The 13,713-nt window shown below is 47.9% G+C and overlaps 1 protein-coding gene across 7 annotated transcripts in view; it reads left to right on the forward strand.

Moving 5' to 3' along the window:
- The window catches only part of NEDD4L (NEDD4 like E3 ubiquitin protein ligase), a 371,669-nt gene that overhangs the window by 334,293 nt on the left and 23,663 nt on the right, over positions 1–13,713 (forward strand). For all 7 annotated transcript variants that reach the window (XR_008201394.1, XM_052660361.1, XM_052660362.1 and 4 more), the window contains 5 exons: positions 2,923–2,988; positions 4,821–5,050; positions 6,909–7,030; positions 8,090–8,160; positions 9,346–9,441. Coding sequence is in view for 6 of the 7 variants with exons in the window: in XM_052660361.1 (XP_052516321.1) it covers positions 2,923–2,988; positions 4,821–5,050; positions 6,909–7,030; positions 8,090–8,160; positions 9,346–9,441 (585 nt within the window). In the remaining variant the exon portion in view is untranslated. The remainder of the gene's footprint in view (positions 1–2,922; positions 2,989–4,820; positions 5,051–6,908; positions 7,031–8,089; positions 8,161–9,345; positions 9,442–13,713) is intronic.

Raw genomic sequence — 13,713 nt, forward strand, 5'->3', positions numbered from 1 at the left:
AGTTACATATATAAACTATGTATGATTTATACCAGGATATTGAATATAGTTCCCGTGCTTGTTGTCTGTCATTTCTAGGCGTAACAGTTTGCATCTCCCCACCCCGACCTCCAGTCCATCTCTCTGCCTCTCCCCCTCAGCAGCCAGTTGTCTTCAAAATGCTCTTAAGACACATAAATGTAATGTCTTTTGCTCTTGAATCACAAGGCAGGATACTGACATGATCATGGTTTTCTGTGACGGCAGCTACTTACTTTTGTTTTGGCCTAGTTATTGTCTGTGAGGTCATGTCTTTAGGCAGTACGAAGGAAAGAAGCTCTTGCTCTTCATTTTCGCTCTTCCTGGTCAGGAATAAGTGTGGCCAAGGCATAAGGTTTGGAGTCTGGAAACCCTTTGCAAAAGATCAGTATATTTCATTAATGCAGCCCAAAATGATACCAGCAGAAGTGTTCTTGCCCGGACTCACACTCTGCTCCAGAAAGCAAGGAGTTGTTCTGAGTGTAAGGCTGTCCAATTTTGTCTGTGTGTGTGTAAAAGCCAATCCTTTCTGCTTCAGAAAAAGAATTGTAAGCCTTTTCAACAGCTTGAAGTCAGGGCTCTCAGATACTGTAAGCTACGTGACAACATAACAAGTAGGGAATATTTGAATGACGATATAAAAATGTTACTGCTGTACCTGAAGAGATCCCAGAATGAATAACGTTAGCTCAGTTACCGAGTTTACTTCTGTGTATTATCCCTCTGCTCCATAGACACAGCCTTCCAGATTTAAAGAGATCCTTGCCCGCGACCACTAAATAATGAGCTCCTAAAGTGAGGACTATTCCAGCACGCTGTCTACTCAGTTTTTTATTCCTTGACAAGAGAATCAGTTCACTTGCCTTTCTGCTGTTAACTTTTTCTCCCCAAAATTGTTAAAGCACAGTTAGTCTTTTCTGAATGACAGTGCAGCTCATTTTGAGTTGTGTGTTAAAATATATGGTAGCCAATAACGTATCTAAACTACAATCCATAAAAAGATTACAATGCACCTTGATGCACATTCAGACAAAAGTCACATGGAATGTCTATTTAGTTCATGTATAATATCTCTCGGACTTGGGGTTGCTCCTCCCGGCCACCGCCTCTGACCTTGGGCATGGGTTAGGGTTAGGATCACTCACCTAGAGCCAGACATCCTGCAATGTGAAGTCAAGTGGGCCTTAGAAAGCATCACTACGAACAAAGCTAGTGGAGGTGATGGAATTCCAGCTGAGCTATTTCAAATCCTGAAAGATGATGCTGTGAAAGTGCTGCACTCAATATGCCAGCTAATTTGGAAAACTCAGCAGTGGCCACAGGACTAGAAAAGGTCAGTTTTCATTCTAATCCCAAAGAAAGGCAATGCTAAAGAATGCTCAAACTACTGCACAATTGCACTCATCTCACACACTAGTAAAGTAATGCTCAAAATTCTCCAAGCCAAGCTTCAGCAATACGTGAACCGTGAACTTCCTGATGTTCAAGCTGGTTTTAGAAAAGGCAGAGGAACCAGGGATCAAATTGCCAACATCCACTGGATCATGGAAAAAGCAAGAGAGTTCCAGAAAAACATCTATTTCTGCTTTATTGACTATGCCAAAGCCTTTGACTGTGTAGATCATAATAAACTGTGGAAAATTCTGAGAGATGGGAATACCAAACCACCTGACCTGCCTCTTGAGAAACCTATATGCAGGTCAGGAAATAAAAGTTAGAACTGGACATGGAACAACAGACTGGTTCCAAATAGGAAAAGGAGTACGTCAAGGCTGTATATTGTCACCCTATTTATTTAACTTGTATGCAGAGTACATCATGAGAAACACTGGGCTGGAAGAAGCACAAGCTGGAATCAAGATTGCCGGGAGAAATATCAATCACCTCAGATATGCAGATGACACCACCCTTATGGCAGAAAGTGAAGAGGAACTAAAAAGCCTCTTGATGAAAGTGAAAGAGGAGAGTGAAAAAGTCGGCTTAAAGCTCAACATTCAGAAAACGAAATCATGGCATCCGGTCCCATCACTTCATGGGAAATAGATGGGGAAACAGTGTCAGACTTTATTTTTGGGGGCTCCAAAATCACTGCAGTTGGTGATTGCAGCCATGAAATTAAAAGACACTCCTTGGAAGGAAGTTATGACCAACCTAGATAGCATATTCAAAAGCAGAGACATGACTTTGCCAACAAAGGTCCATTTAGTCAAGGCTATGGTTTTTCCAGTGGTCATGTATGGCTGTGAGAGTCAGAATGTGAAGAAAGCTGAGCGCCGAACAGTTGATGCTTTTGAACTGTGGTGTTGGAGAAGACTCTTGAGACTCCCTTGGACTGCAAGGAGATCCAACCAGACCATCCTAAAGGAAATCAGTCCTGGGTTTTCTTTGGAAGGAATGATACTAAAGCTGAAACACCAATACTTTGGCCACCTCATGCAAAGAGTTGATTCATTGGAAAAGACCCTGATGCTTGGAGGGATTGGGGGCAGGAGGAGAAGGGGACGTCAGAGGATGAGATGGCTGGATGACATCACCGACTCGATGGGCATGAGTTTGAGTGAACTCTGGGAGTTGATGATGGACAGGGAGGCCTGGCGTGCTGTGATTCATGGGGTCGCAAAGAGTCAGACATGACTGAGTGAACTGAACTGATAATATCTCTAAGTGATTTCTTGAACATCCGTATTGTTTTCAGGGATGAAAGCCTCATTCAGTACTGAATAATCTTAATCATTTCTAGAACTTCCCATATGGTGTGTAGACATTATGTAAATTTCAATGATTATATGAAGAGTGACAATTTTAAGGTTCATGATTCATGAAATTTTCTGAATGTTGGCTTCATGTACATAAAATTTCAACTGTATTGTTCATATTGTCTATATTTATACATTTATCTTCCAGGCTGTTCCTTACTCCAGAGAATTTAAGCAGAAATATGACTACTTTAGAAAGAAATTAAAGAAACCTGTGAGTACATGTCTTCCAAAAATGTTGCCTTAGTCATTTGTAAGTTACCAAAATTACTTCAGTGAGAATTTCTTTCTTACTTTTATGTCTATACCAAAAATGCTGCTTTCCTTTTTTCACTGCACTTTAATCCACCTGGATCTCCGATCTGAATTTTCTTTTTAAAAGAAATGGTAAGTGAATATTAACTTAGTATTATTGGGTTGGCCAAAAAGTTCCCTTGGGTGTTTCTATATCATCTTTCAGAAAAACATTTTGGCTAACTCAAAACATATTAAATCACCTGAAGGTAATTTCTTATGTAATACATAAAAAGATAGAAATGATTTTATGAGATATACAATAATTCAGGACCAAGTGAAAAAATTTGGAGAAGCCTGTGCAGTTGCTTACGGTTACCCTAATTAATAAAACCTTTGTCCTAATTATAAAAATGTTCAAGTCTGTCCCTTTAAATTCCAATATGTACAACATAAATATAGTTTGTAATATTCTGGCATATTAAGACCAAATGTCATTTTCAGAGTAAAAATTCTCACTGGGAAACCCATTAAGATTCTGGCAAAACCAAGAAATCTTGTAAGGCTCTTTGCAGGCAGTGTTTTAAATTATAGTATTATATTTTCTACTGACACATCTGCCCAGATCCTTTTAACGCTGCGTCTTCTGTCTCACTTTGGTCTTGCCTGTCTGGTGAGGGTTTTCCCAGTCTTCTCCTCAGTTCGTGCCTTCACCCTTTCTGGGGTGTTTTTGCACAGGTCACTGTTGACTGGCTTCCGCTCACTGGGAAAAGGCGTGTGTCTCCCACAGCTCAGATATCCCCGTCTGCCTATGCTTCCTGCCCACCTCTCCCAGCCCACTCCACTCCCTCAGTTATGCCCTCTCCCCACCTCTGTTGTGGGTGAGACACTGGGGATGCAGAGATGCCTGGAACCCAGCCTCCGCCTCGGGGAGCTCCCACTAAGGGTTTTATTCTCTTGTCCATCACCCTGAATCAAGGAGCTCCTGGGTAACTCCATTTCAGAATGACTGAGATTTGAACCTGTGAATTCCCATGTTTCTTTGTGAGTCGCCTGCGTTTCTTCTGAGGATAAGTGATGACTCTGAGGGTCCCACCCTGTCTCACTCTGTAGCACCTTACTCTACGGTGCCTTCTGCCTGGAAGCTGACTCTGCAAATCCATCGTCATAACAGAGCCGACCCTGGGCCTGTTTTGCCAGGAAGCAGTTATTCTCAACTTCAGTCAAGTGCCTTTTAATGTTCACATTTATCGTTAGACAGCTGTGGCCTTTGGCCTGATCATCAGAGGCTGCCCACCCCCGCCCTGGCAGTAGGATTAGCTTCTGAGCGTCATGGACCCACGCCTGCAGCCGGAGCCCCGCCAGGGCTCAGGCGTCCCAGCCTGTCTGGATGGGGACTGTCTATGGGGTTAATCGTCTGGACTGAAGTCCCTTTCTTTGACTGAAACAATATAGAGAGCTGACCGTGTTTCACTTGTCAGCGGGTGGATAAGGGCCCCTGGGTTGCTCATAAAAGCAGGCCAGGATGATTTGTCTCTACTCAGCGTAGTTTCTTCCGCAGCACGTGTTGCTGACTCAGTGGATGACAGCTGCTCGTGGGTGCTGTGTGTCTCCTCCTGACGTAGCGAGGCTTTCTGTCTGTGAAGAAAAATCTAGAAAGGGCAGAGCCCCAACTGGAGCCATTCGTCACTGATTGTTTATTCGAAGGCTGCCATCATTCTGCTCTTTGTTGTTTTCTGTTAGGAAGTCAGGTGTATATTTACTGTCTAACCGTGTGTCGGTTTTTTTGGTTTTTTTTTTCCTTTAATTTAGGCGGATATTCCAAATAGGTTTGAAATGAAACTTCACAGAAATAACATATTTGAAGAATCCTATAGGAGAATCATGTCTGTGAAAAGACCAGATGTCCTGAAAGCTAGGCTGTGGATTGAGTTTGAATCGGAGAAAGGTCTGGACTATGGGGGCGTGGCCAGAGAGTGGTTCTTCCTGCTGTCCAAGGAGATGTTCAACCCTTACTACGGCCTCTTCGAGTACTCGGCAACGTAAGTATCTGGAGTGCATTCAGAATGTGTCCCCCACTGAGACAGGTTTATTCCTCATGAATAAATGAGAGAGGTGAGATGATGAGAGAGTGGGCTTCCCTGGTAGCTCAGCTGGTAAAGGATCCGCCTGCAATGCAGGAGAACCTGGTTTGATTCCTGGGTCAGGAAAATCCCCTGGAGATGGAATGGGCTACCCACTCCAGTATTTTGGGGCTTCCCTGGTGGCTCAGACAGTAAAGAATCTGCCTGCAATGCGGGAGACCTGTGTTCAGTCCCTGGGTTGGGAAGATCCCTTGCAGGAAGGCATGGCAACCCACTCCAGTATTCTTGCCTGGAGAATCCTCATGAACAGAGGAGCCTGGTGGGCTACCGTTCATGGGGTTGTGAAGAGTCAGATATAACTGAGCAACAAAGCACAATGAGAGAGTAAGCCGCTCGCTCGTTTGAGGTGAATTAACACTGCTGACCTCAGCCCCTCCCACCCTCCTCCCCGGACATCTAGAACAGAATCTGACTCCACACGGTGAAATAAAGTACACTGTGAACACCTAAAAATAATTCTTCCCTTGTCTGTTGTGTTCATGTAACTGAAATTGAAAATGTGTTGGGTACTTATCGTAAGGAAAAGCACTTTGCATTTGTTATGTTAATTCAGGGGAATTTGTCACTGTCAGAATTCAGAAGGTCATTGTCTCATGAACAGAAATAGTTTCTGACATTATACTACTTAAAGGGAAATTGAGGCTCCGTCCTTTAGGATCCAGAGGACTGTCCTGAGCCTCAGCGGCGAGGCCCTGCCTTCCCCTTGCATTATGTTTTCACCACTGCAGGGCGTGAAGACTGAGGCTCTCTCAGGAATCAAGCTGTGGCTGCGTACAAGGCCTCCAGGCTCTGGCTTCTCCAAAGCCTCAGGCTGGGCCCAGTCCCTCAGTAGGAGAGTCGTTGACCTTGAGAAGCAGCCTGTGCTCTCTGGGGCCCAGACTTCTCCCACGTCTTCCCCTTGGTGCCAGCCTCCTGAGGGCTGTTTGGAAAGAGCAGCCTCGGTATTCTTCTCAGTGCTCTGACAAGAATTTCCCATTTTGTAAAATTGATAAAAGCCATGAAAAAGGAGAGGATCAGAGGCCACACCCACACCTCACCCACATCCCAAAGTGGCCTCCAGAGGAGTCTGGCCGCAGAGCCTGTGAAAACCACCGACCCTCTTCCTTACGTAAGCGCTCATATGGCTGGGAGTCCCTGTCTAGCCCCTGTGGTCTGTGGTGGTTCTCAGCTTCCAAAGGTACTTGGCCGAACCGTGTGAAACTGCCACTTTTGTCAGTACAGTCAGATATCCGCAGCTCCTTAGGTTTACCTTAACAGGGCATGCGCACCAGCTCCAGTATGTCTCCGTCCTTGGTCATGGAGAGAGGCTAGCCACTAAGTAAACCCTGTTCTCTAGCTTTCACGCCTTGTCTGTCAGCTACAGGATGTTACAGGGACACTATGAAAGCCTGTTGACAGGCAGAAACAGAAACTTCAGATGCTTGCATTTCTTTTGCTGCTGTTCTGTGGCGAAGTCGTGTCCAACTCCTTGCAACCTCATGGACAGGCTCCCCTGTCCTTCACCATCTCCCGGAGTTGGCTCAAATTCATGTCCGTTGAGTCGGTGATGCTGTCTTAACGTCTCATCCTCTGTCACTCCCTTCTCCTCTTGGCTTCAGTCTTTCCCGTCATCAGAGTCTTTTCCACTCAGTTGGCTCTTTGCATCAGGTGGCCAAAGTATTGGAGCATTGGTCCTTCCAGTGACTATTCAGGTTTGATTTCCTTTAGGACTGATTGATTTGATTACATTTCTTTTTTTTCTCTCCCTCCCCAAAAGGGACAACTACACACTTCAGATCAATCCTAATTCAGGCCTCTGTAATGAAGATCATTTGTCTTATTTCACTTTCATTGGAAGAGTTGCTGGGCTGGCAGTATTTCACGGGAAACTTCTAGATGGTAAGTTATTTTAAAAAGTGTTGGAGGTAATAAGACAGTGTTCTCTGTGGTCTGTCATGAGGTGTCTTACTCACATCATAGATTTTAAGCAGAAGAGCCTCACTGGTTCTCTGTAAATCAGTGGATTCTTTTCTTAATGCTTTGCCCATAACGAAGGTGCTTCCTAAGACTGTGACTGCCCTTGGAGGCAGAGCAGACACGCAACATGTCGGTGTCGGCCCCCTAGCCCCTCTGGGGCCTCACCTTCTTCCCTCCCCAGTCTCGCCTTAGGGCTACACTGAGCCCGAGGGGGCAGGAGCTGCTGCCGGGGGTGGTTGCCTGGGGAGACCTGGGGTGGGCTGAGGATGGAGGTTGAAGGTGGAGGAGGGGGACCGAGGTTCCCACGTCCTGTTGAGAGGCATGTGGCACAGGCCGGCCTGGCACAGGTGTCGGGGGGCCCCTGCGGGACCTTGGTGGGTGTTCCTCACCGCCGTCGCCCTGCTCAGGCCTCCCGACCCAGGAAGGCCACACAGCCTCCTCCACGGTCTCCCGCGCTCACTTCTCACCCCGTCCTCCTCTCCCCACCTCAGCCCCAGCGATGACACTGACACGCAGACGGGATTCCCTCGTCGTGTCGGTGACCCCTGGCCCCTGGGCAGGAGCCCAGACTCTGCAGCGCCTCGTGGGAGCGCTGTGTCCACTGCCTGGTCCCTCCCTGGCCTGCCGGCCGGGGCCCCTGTGCCGCTGTCCCGGCGAGCCCCCGCCTTGTCCCCCGCCGGGAGTGCCTTTCTCGCCTGTGCACACGCCCCGTTTGCACTGCAGGTTCTTGCCTGTGCTTGAAGCTCATAGGTCGTCTCCGGCCTCCACTCTCCGCTGGGCCATCCCTGACAGCGTAACTGCCCTACTTCCCCGTCCGCTCCCCACCCCTGTGCACACCAGGCCCGTGTCTGGCTGCAGAGAGCCCTCGATTGTTCTACCCTGGTCTCTCATTCACATGAAAGCGGGTTAGTTTTTAGTTCGTGCCCTGAGGTACAGCATCATCAAAGATTTGAAACTAACCCAGTTTTCCCCACGTTTTAGGTTTCTTCATTCGACCGTTTTATAAAATGATGCTGGGAAAGCAGATAACTCTGAATGACATGGAATCTGTGGTGAGTAAACGCGGGTTACTCCAGTGGACTTCGTGAGCCGCTTGCGCTTTATAGAAAGGGAGTTGAGGCCTTGTGGTAGTCACAGCGATTTTTACGGGCACCTTCATTCAGTATGAGCACCAGGGAACGTTTAGTTGTTCAAGAGGCTAATTGATGTCTGTAACTTTTTAAATAAGCAAAGAAGAATGAAAAATTAGACAGTAATTGCTGAATTTTGATTTGGGTTTTCATGTTGCATTTAACTTACTCATTTTTAATCTAGGCTGACCCTTTCAAAGTTTAAAGGATTTTCTGTAAAAGCAAAATCCAATGCTCTTTTCCCAGTATCCTTTGCTTCTGTTTTTCTTTTACCTGCGACCCCACTGTTCACCTCCTCGGGGGTGGGAGCCAGGGGGAGTGTTTACCTGGGGCCATCAGGAAGCGTCTTCTTCCCTCAGCCTTGCCGCTACACTGCCTGCTCGTGTTGTGGAGTTGGGTCCGTGAGCCGTGTACTCGTGGCTCACAGCGCATCCTCTGGGTGTGGAAGGAGGGCAGAAGGCCAGCGTGCACGTGAGGCCACTCAGCTGGTTTTTCTGTGGGCCCGTAGCTCTGCGTATCCACCTTACCCATCTCAAGCTTCTCTTCAGCTCTCACCTTTAGCTTAAGCTTTATGCTTTTGTTACTGTGCAATGAGGAAGCTTGGAGTACAGAAGCTTCTCTTCAAGTCTAATTTTATCCCCCACAGGGATAGTAGGCGCCCACATTCTCTTTTTCCTTCTTGGAGCCCAGGCTCTGGGGCCTGTGTTCCAAATTTTGCTCACAGTGACTTGCAGAGAGTGATAAAAGCCCAGGAAGCGGCACGGCTTGAAACCACGGGTGTTTAATTAGGATGTTCTCTGTCCTTCCTACTTCCCTCTGATATTTTCACTCTTAAGAGACGGGGAGTGTGCTGAGCTCTACAGGCGCAGTTGTATGATTTCCTGACTGCCTTGTGGAGCAGGCCAGTTCCCTTCTCAGAGGTTGGGATCCAACTACAACCCTCAGCAGGGGAGAGTAGAGTGGGGCAGAGCTGGAAACATGCTATCAGTAACTAAAGCATTTCTTGAGATTCTGAATGGAATTACACTGGAAGGACATAGTCATTTAAAGAAGTCAAATGAGTGTGTGTTTTGAAAAACTATTTTAATTTTTGTGTCAATTTTATAGGATAGCGAATATTACAACTCTTTGAAATGGATCTTAGAAAATGACCCAACTGAACTGGACCTTATGTTCTGCATTGATGAAGAGAACTTCGGGCAGGTATGTGCTGTAGGCGGCCACCCGCGCTCACCCTTGACTTTCAGAGTCTTTGCTTCTGCACAGGCTGTACCACAACTTTGCTGGACAATTAAAAACGACTGCCAGGAGCTTTAGGTGTTCGTTATCATCTCATTATATCATCAGCACCTTATCGTCATGCCAGGAAGCTAATCCCAATTACAACTGCCTCTCTTCCTGCAAAAGAGAAGTCGCTCAGTCGTGCCCAACTCTTTCCAACACCATGGACTGTAGCCCACCAGGCTCCTCTGTCCATGAGATTCTCCAGGCAAGAATGCTGGAGTGAGTTGCCACACCCTCCTCCAGGGGATTTTCCCAAGCCAGGGATCGAACCCCGGTCTCCCGCATTGTAGGCAGGTGCTTTACTGTCAGAACCACCAGGGAAGCCACAGAATTGCTCTTCCTGCAAAGTCAGAGAAATTCTAAGGCCTCTGGGGCATGAAGGAGTACCTACTTCTCATCTAAAGTAGATCTGAATGTGAATGTTGGTACCCTGGTTTTAGAATTTAGATTCAGTGTCAATGTTTGCTTAGTGATGTAAATATGTGACCAGGAATGGGTGATGTCTGGGGGACCTTGACTTTGTTCCCTCTGCTTTGATAGCTCCCTTGTCATGATGAAATTTGTCTTTGGGGGCTCAGCAGGCTCAGGGTTTTCTAACCTTCTTGCTTGGCACCTGTACTGTCCTTGTGGTTCAGTTAAGTTCATGTCCAACTCTTTGCGACCCCATGGACTGCAGCGCACCAGGCTTCCCTGTCCATCACCAGCTCCCAGAGCTTGCTCAAACTCATGTCCATCAAGTTGTTGATGCCATCCAACCATCTCATCCTCTGTCATCCCCTTCTCCTCCTGCCCTCAATCTTTCCCAGCATCAGGGTCTTTTTAAATGAGTCAGTCCTTCGCATCAGGTGGCCAGAGCTTTGGAGTTTCAGCTTCAGCATCAGTCCTTCCAATGAACATTCAGGACTGATTTCCTTTAGGATGGACTAGTTGGATCTCCTTGAAGTCCAAGAAACTCTCAAGAGTCTTCTCCAACACCACAGTTCAAAAGCACCAATTCTTCGGCTCTCTGCCTTCTTTATGGTCCAATTGTCATATCCATACAGGACTACTGAAAAAACCATAGCTCAGGCTATGTTAACTGTAAAGATTAATTTCAAAGATAAAAATTGCCTGCTTGGAATTCTCATCATCACCCTAAAGTTGTCTAGGGGATGTGTTACTTTTGATTCATTTGTCCCCTATGATAACAATGCTTGCAGGGGCAGGGAGAGTCGTCTCAAGATGTTATCCAGCCCCGGCTCCTGTCCTTTCACAAAAGCCCAGAGAGAGTTGCATCTCCCAGACCAGACCTCATAGCCTTGACGTTCATGAGATGATGGAGCCCACTTTAAGGGCTGACTATGGAAGATGATGTTGGTCTGTTCTTTATTGCGTCAGAGATTACTGAAAGTGTCCTCCACTGCCCTAAAAGTATGTTCACATCTCTCTTTATTCACGATGCTGGGCTCAGTTTTATAAGTGAGGTGGGGAAGTCAGGTCCCTGCCCTCTTGGGTTCATAGTCTTAGAAAAAAGAAGCTGATGCCGCTGGATACAAAGGAGTTTCTGACAAAGGGGCGGGGGAGGGGGCAAAAACTATTCAGCGATAAGATGATCACATAGATACCAGGATTATTGTTACATACGCTTGAGCCAAGAGCAGTCACTAGTGTGAGTCTGGGAGTGGGCGGGGCTCGGGGAGTCTGTTTTCTTTCCTTCTTGGTTGGCAGAGTTGAGGCTCATAAAATTTCAAACGCCAGGGATGAGAGGGACCCTGTGATAAATGTGAGTGATCAGTGAATTCCTTTAAAAACCTCGTTTACCCTCCCGTCCTTTTTCTGCCGCATATTGTGCTTCGTGACCAAAAACCCTCAGGCAGTGGATGCCACCTGTCCTTGTGGGAGTCTTGTGGGGAACGGGGAAGGAAACCGTTTCTGCACACCTGCCCCCGCTAAGGTGTCCCATCCAGATTAGCAGTAGCCCCCCAAGGACTAAATGTAAATGGGTTCCTGTCCTTAATCTGCTTCCTTCTGCTGCTCCCCCTTCCCTTGAGCCCCTCCAGGTCACCCCTCCTCTCCCCCGTCACCCCGCCCCATTCACCCCTCACCCCCTCTAGAGCCCCTACCCCTCCCCTCTTCAGCCCGCCCCCTCCCCTATCACTCCTCCCCCCTTCACCCTTCCAGCTCTTCCAAGTCCTGCTGCTTCAGCCCTACAATGTGGATGCTCCTCTGCCTGCTTCTTTGCTCCTCCTGACCCCAGCACTCACCCACCATGTGGTTCGGGTTCCACCCATCTCTGCACTGCTCACCCCCAAGTCTGTTATCTCCAGTCCACACCCCTCCTCTCGTGTCCAGATTCCCCCTGGTCTCCTGAACCCGTCCTCTCTCCAGAAAGACCCACAGGTCCCCAGACTGAACTAAAGCCACTTCCTCCTCCCAGCCCCGCCCCCTGCCTCAGTCTGATCAGTGGCCCCCACCCCCTCCACCTCAGCCTCTTCCCTCTTTTCCTTCCACGTCCCGCCTACCATGTGCAGCTGGTCACCGCAGCCTCGTCGCTCCCCTTGTCCACACCTCCCCTCACTCAGGCCCCTGGCCCCCACGCTGCCGCCTCTCCAGTCCTCTCCCTGATGCCCCCATGCATGTGCTCCAGATGTGGTAGCTGTGGGAAGCACACCTAAGTCCAGGGCCGTTCTGCTCAGCATTTCCTCCACTGCCATCCCGTGCCCTTCAGTGTGAGCCGCAGCCTTCCCTGCACGGCATACCGCTACCTTCCCTCCTGACACCTCCTTCCTCCCACCTTCACAGCCGTGGGCACCTGCCGTCCTGCCCCACAAGACGCCCCATGCCCTCCCCACACTGACCTCCAGCCACCTCTGACCGGCTGCGCCCCCTGAGCCCTCGAGGTTCCTGGGTTTCTCCAGGGCCCAGCATGTAGCGATGCCTGCTGCGTGCTTAGTGAGCAAAGGACTGAATCGTACTCATCTCATTTTTTTAATGTTGCAAGTAATGGAAGCTCCAAATGTGAGAAGACAAAATGTAATTGGAATTGTGGTGACTTTTTATTAAGCTGGACCTTTTTTTTAAGGGTCTTGACTGCCAATTTTCAAAGGATAACACATGGCTCGGAGAAGCAATGACAACCCACTCCAGTACTCTTGCCTGGAAAATCCCATAGACAGAGGAGCCTGGTGGGCTGCAGTCCATGGGGTCACCAAGAGTCAGCCACGACAGAGCGACTTCACGTTCACGCATTGGAGAAGGAAATGGCAACCCACTCCAGTGTTCTTGCCTTGAGAATCCCAGGGCCGGGGGAGCCTGGTGGGCTGCCGTCTATGGGGTCACACAGGGTCGAACACGACTGAGCAACTTAGCAGCAGTAGCACATGGCCAGTCATCCTGGAACAATGTCTTCTTTGCGTTTTTAACACATGGAGGGAGACGTAAAGAGCCAAGAAGACTTAAAATCAGTCTTGGACTGTCAAATGCAAAAAGAAGGGTCTCATGTATATCCACTTACAGAGCTCCATCCATGCTCAGTCAGGTTGCGCTGTCTTGTCTGACTCTGCAGCCCCTTGGACTGTAGCCCGCCAGGCTCCTCTGTCCATGGGATTCTCCAGGCAAGAACACTGGAGCGGGTTGCCATTTCCTTCTCCAGGTCATCTTCCCAACTCAGGGATTGAACCCATGTCTCCTGCGTCTCCTGCTTTACAGGCGACTGCTGAGCCATCGGGGAAGCCCGTAAGACTCCATATGACTAACTTAAATAACACGGTTCAGAAGGCATCACTGATGCCGTGATTAGATGCAGACGCCCTGAGAGACCTTCCTCAGTTACAGTTAAATGTGACTGTTTCTACCTTACAGGTACAAACCAAACAGAAAATGTTTGCATTTTTAAGTAGACTTCTGATAAAGATTTTCATGATCGTCATAATTCATGTCAGTTATTCATTAAAAACAATTCTCAAGCCTCCTCATATTAATGTGGATTTTTCTGACTTTGGATTGAATCAGGTAGAGTAATGCAGTAATCAAAACAGACTCACGAAATGAGTAAGGTAATGATTAGGTGCCCTGTTTGAGGAATTACTGCCTTGCCTTTGTAGAGAGCTAAACCTGATTAACGAGGAACTAGCGTATCTATTTTGTTTTCTGGAAAAAGTACGGAGTGAATCAGGCAGCTGCACCTAGCTCTCATCTCCCACACTCAGTCCA

This window comes from Budorcas taxicolor, chromosome 22 (assembly GCF_023091745.1).
Source record: "Budorcas taxicolor isolate Tak-1 chromosome 22, Takin1.1, whole genome shotgun sequence".
NCBI lineage: Eukaryota > Metazoa > Chordata > Mammalia > Artiodactyla > Bovidae > Budorcas > Budorcas taxicolor.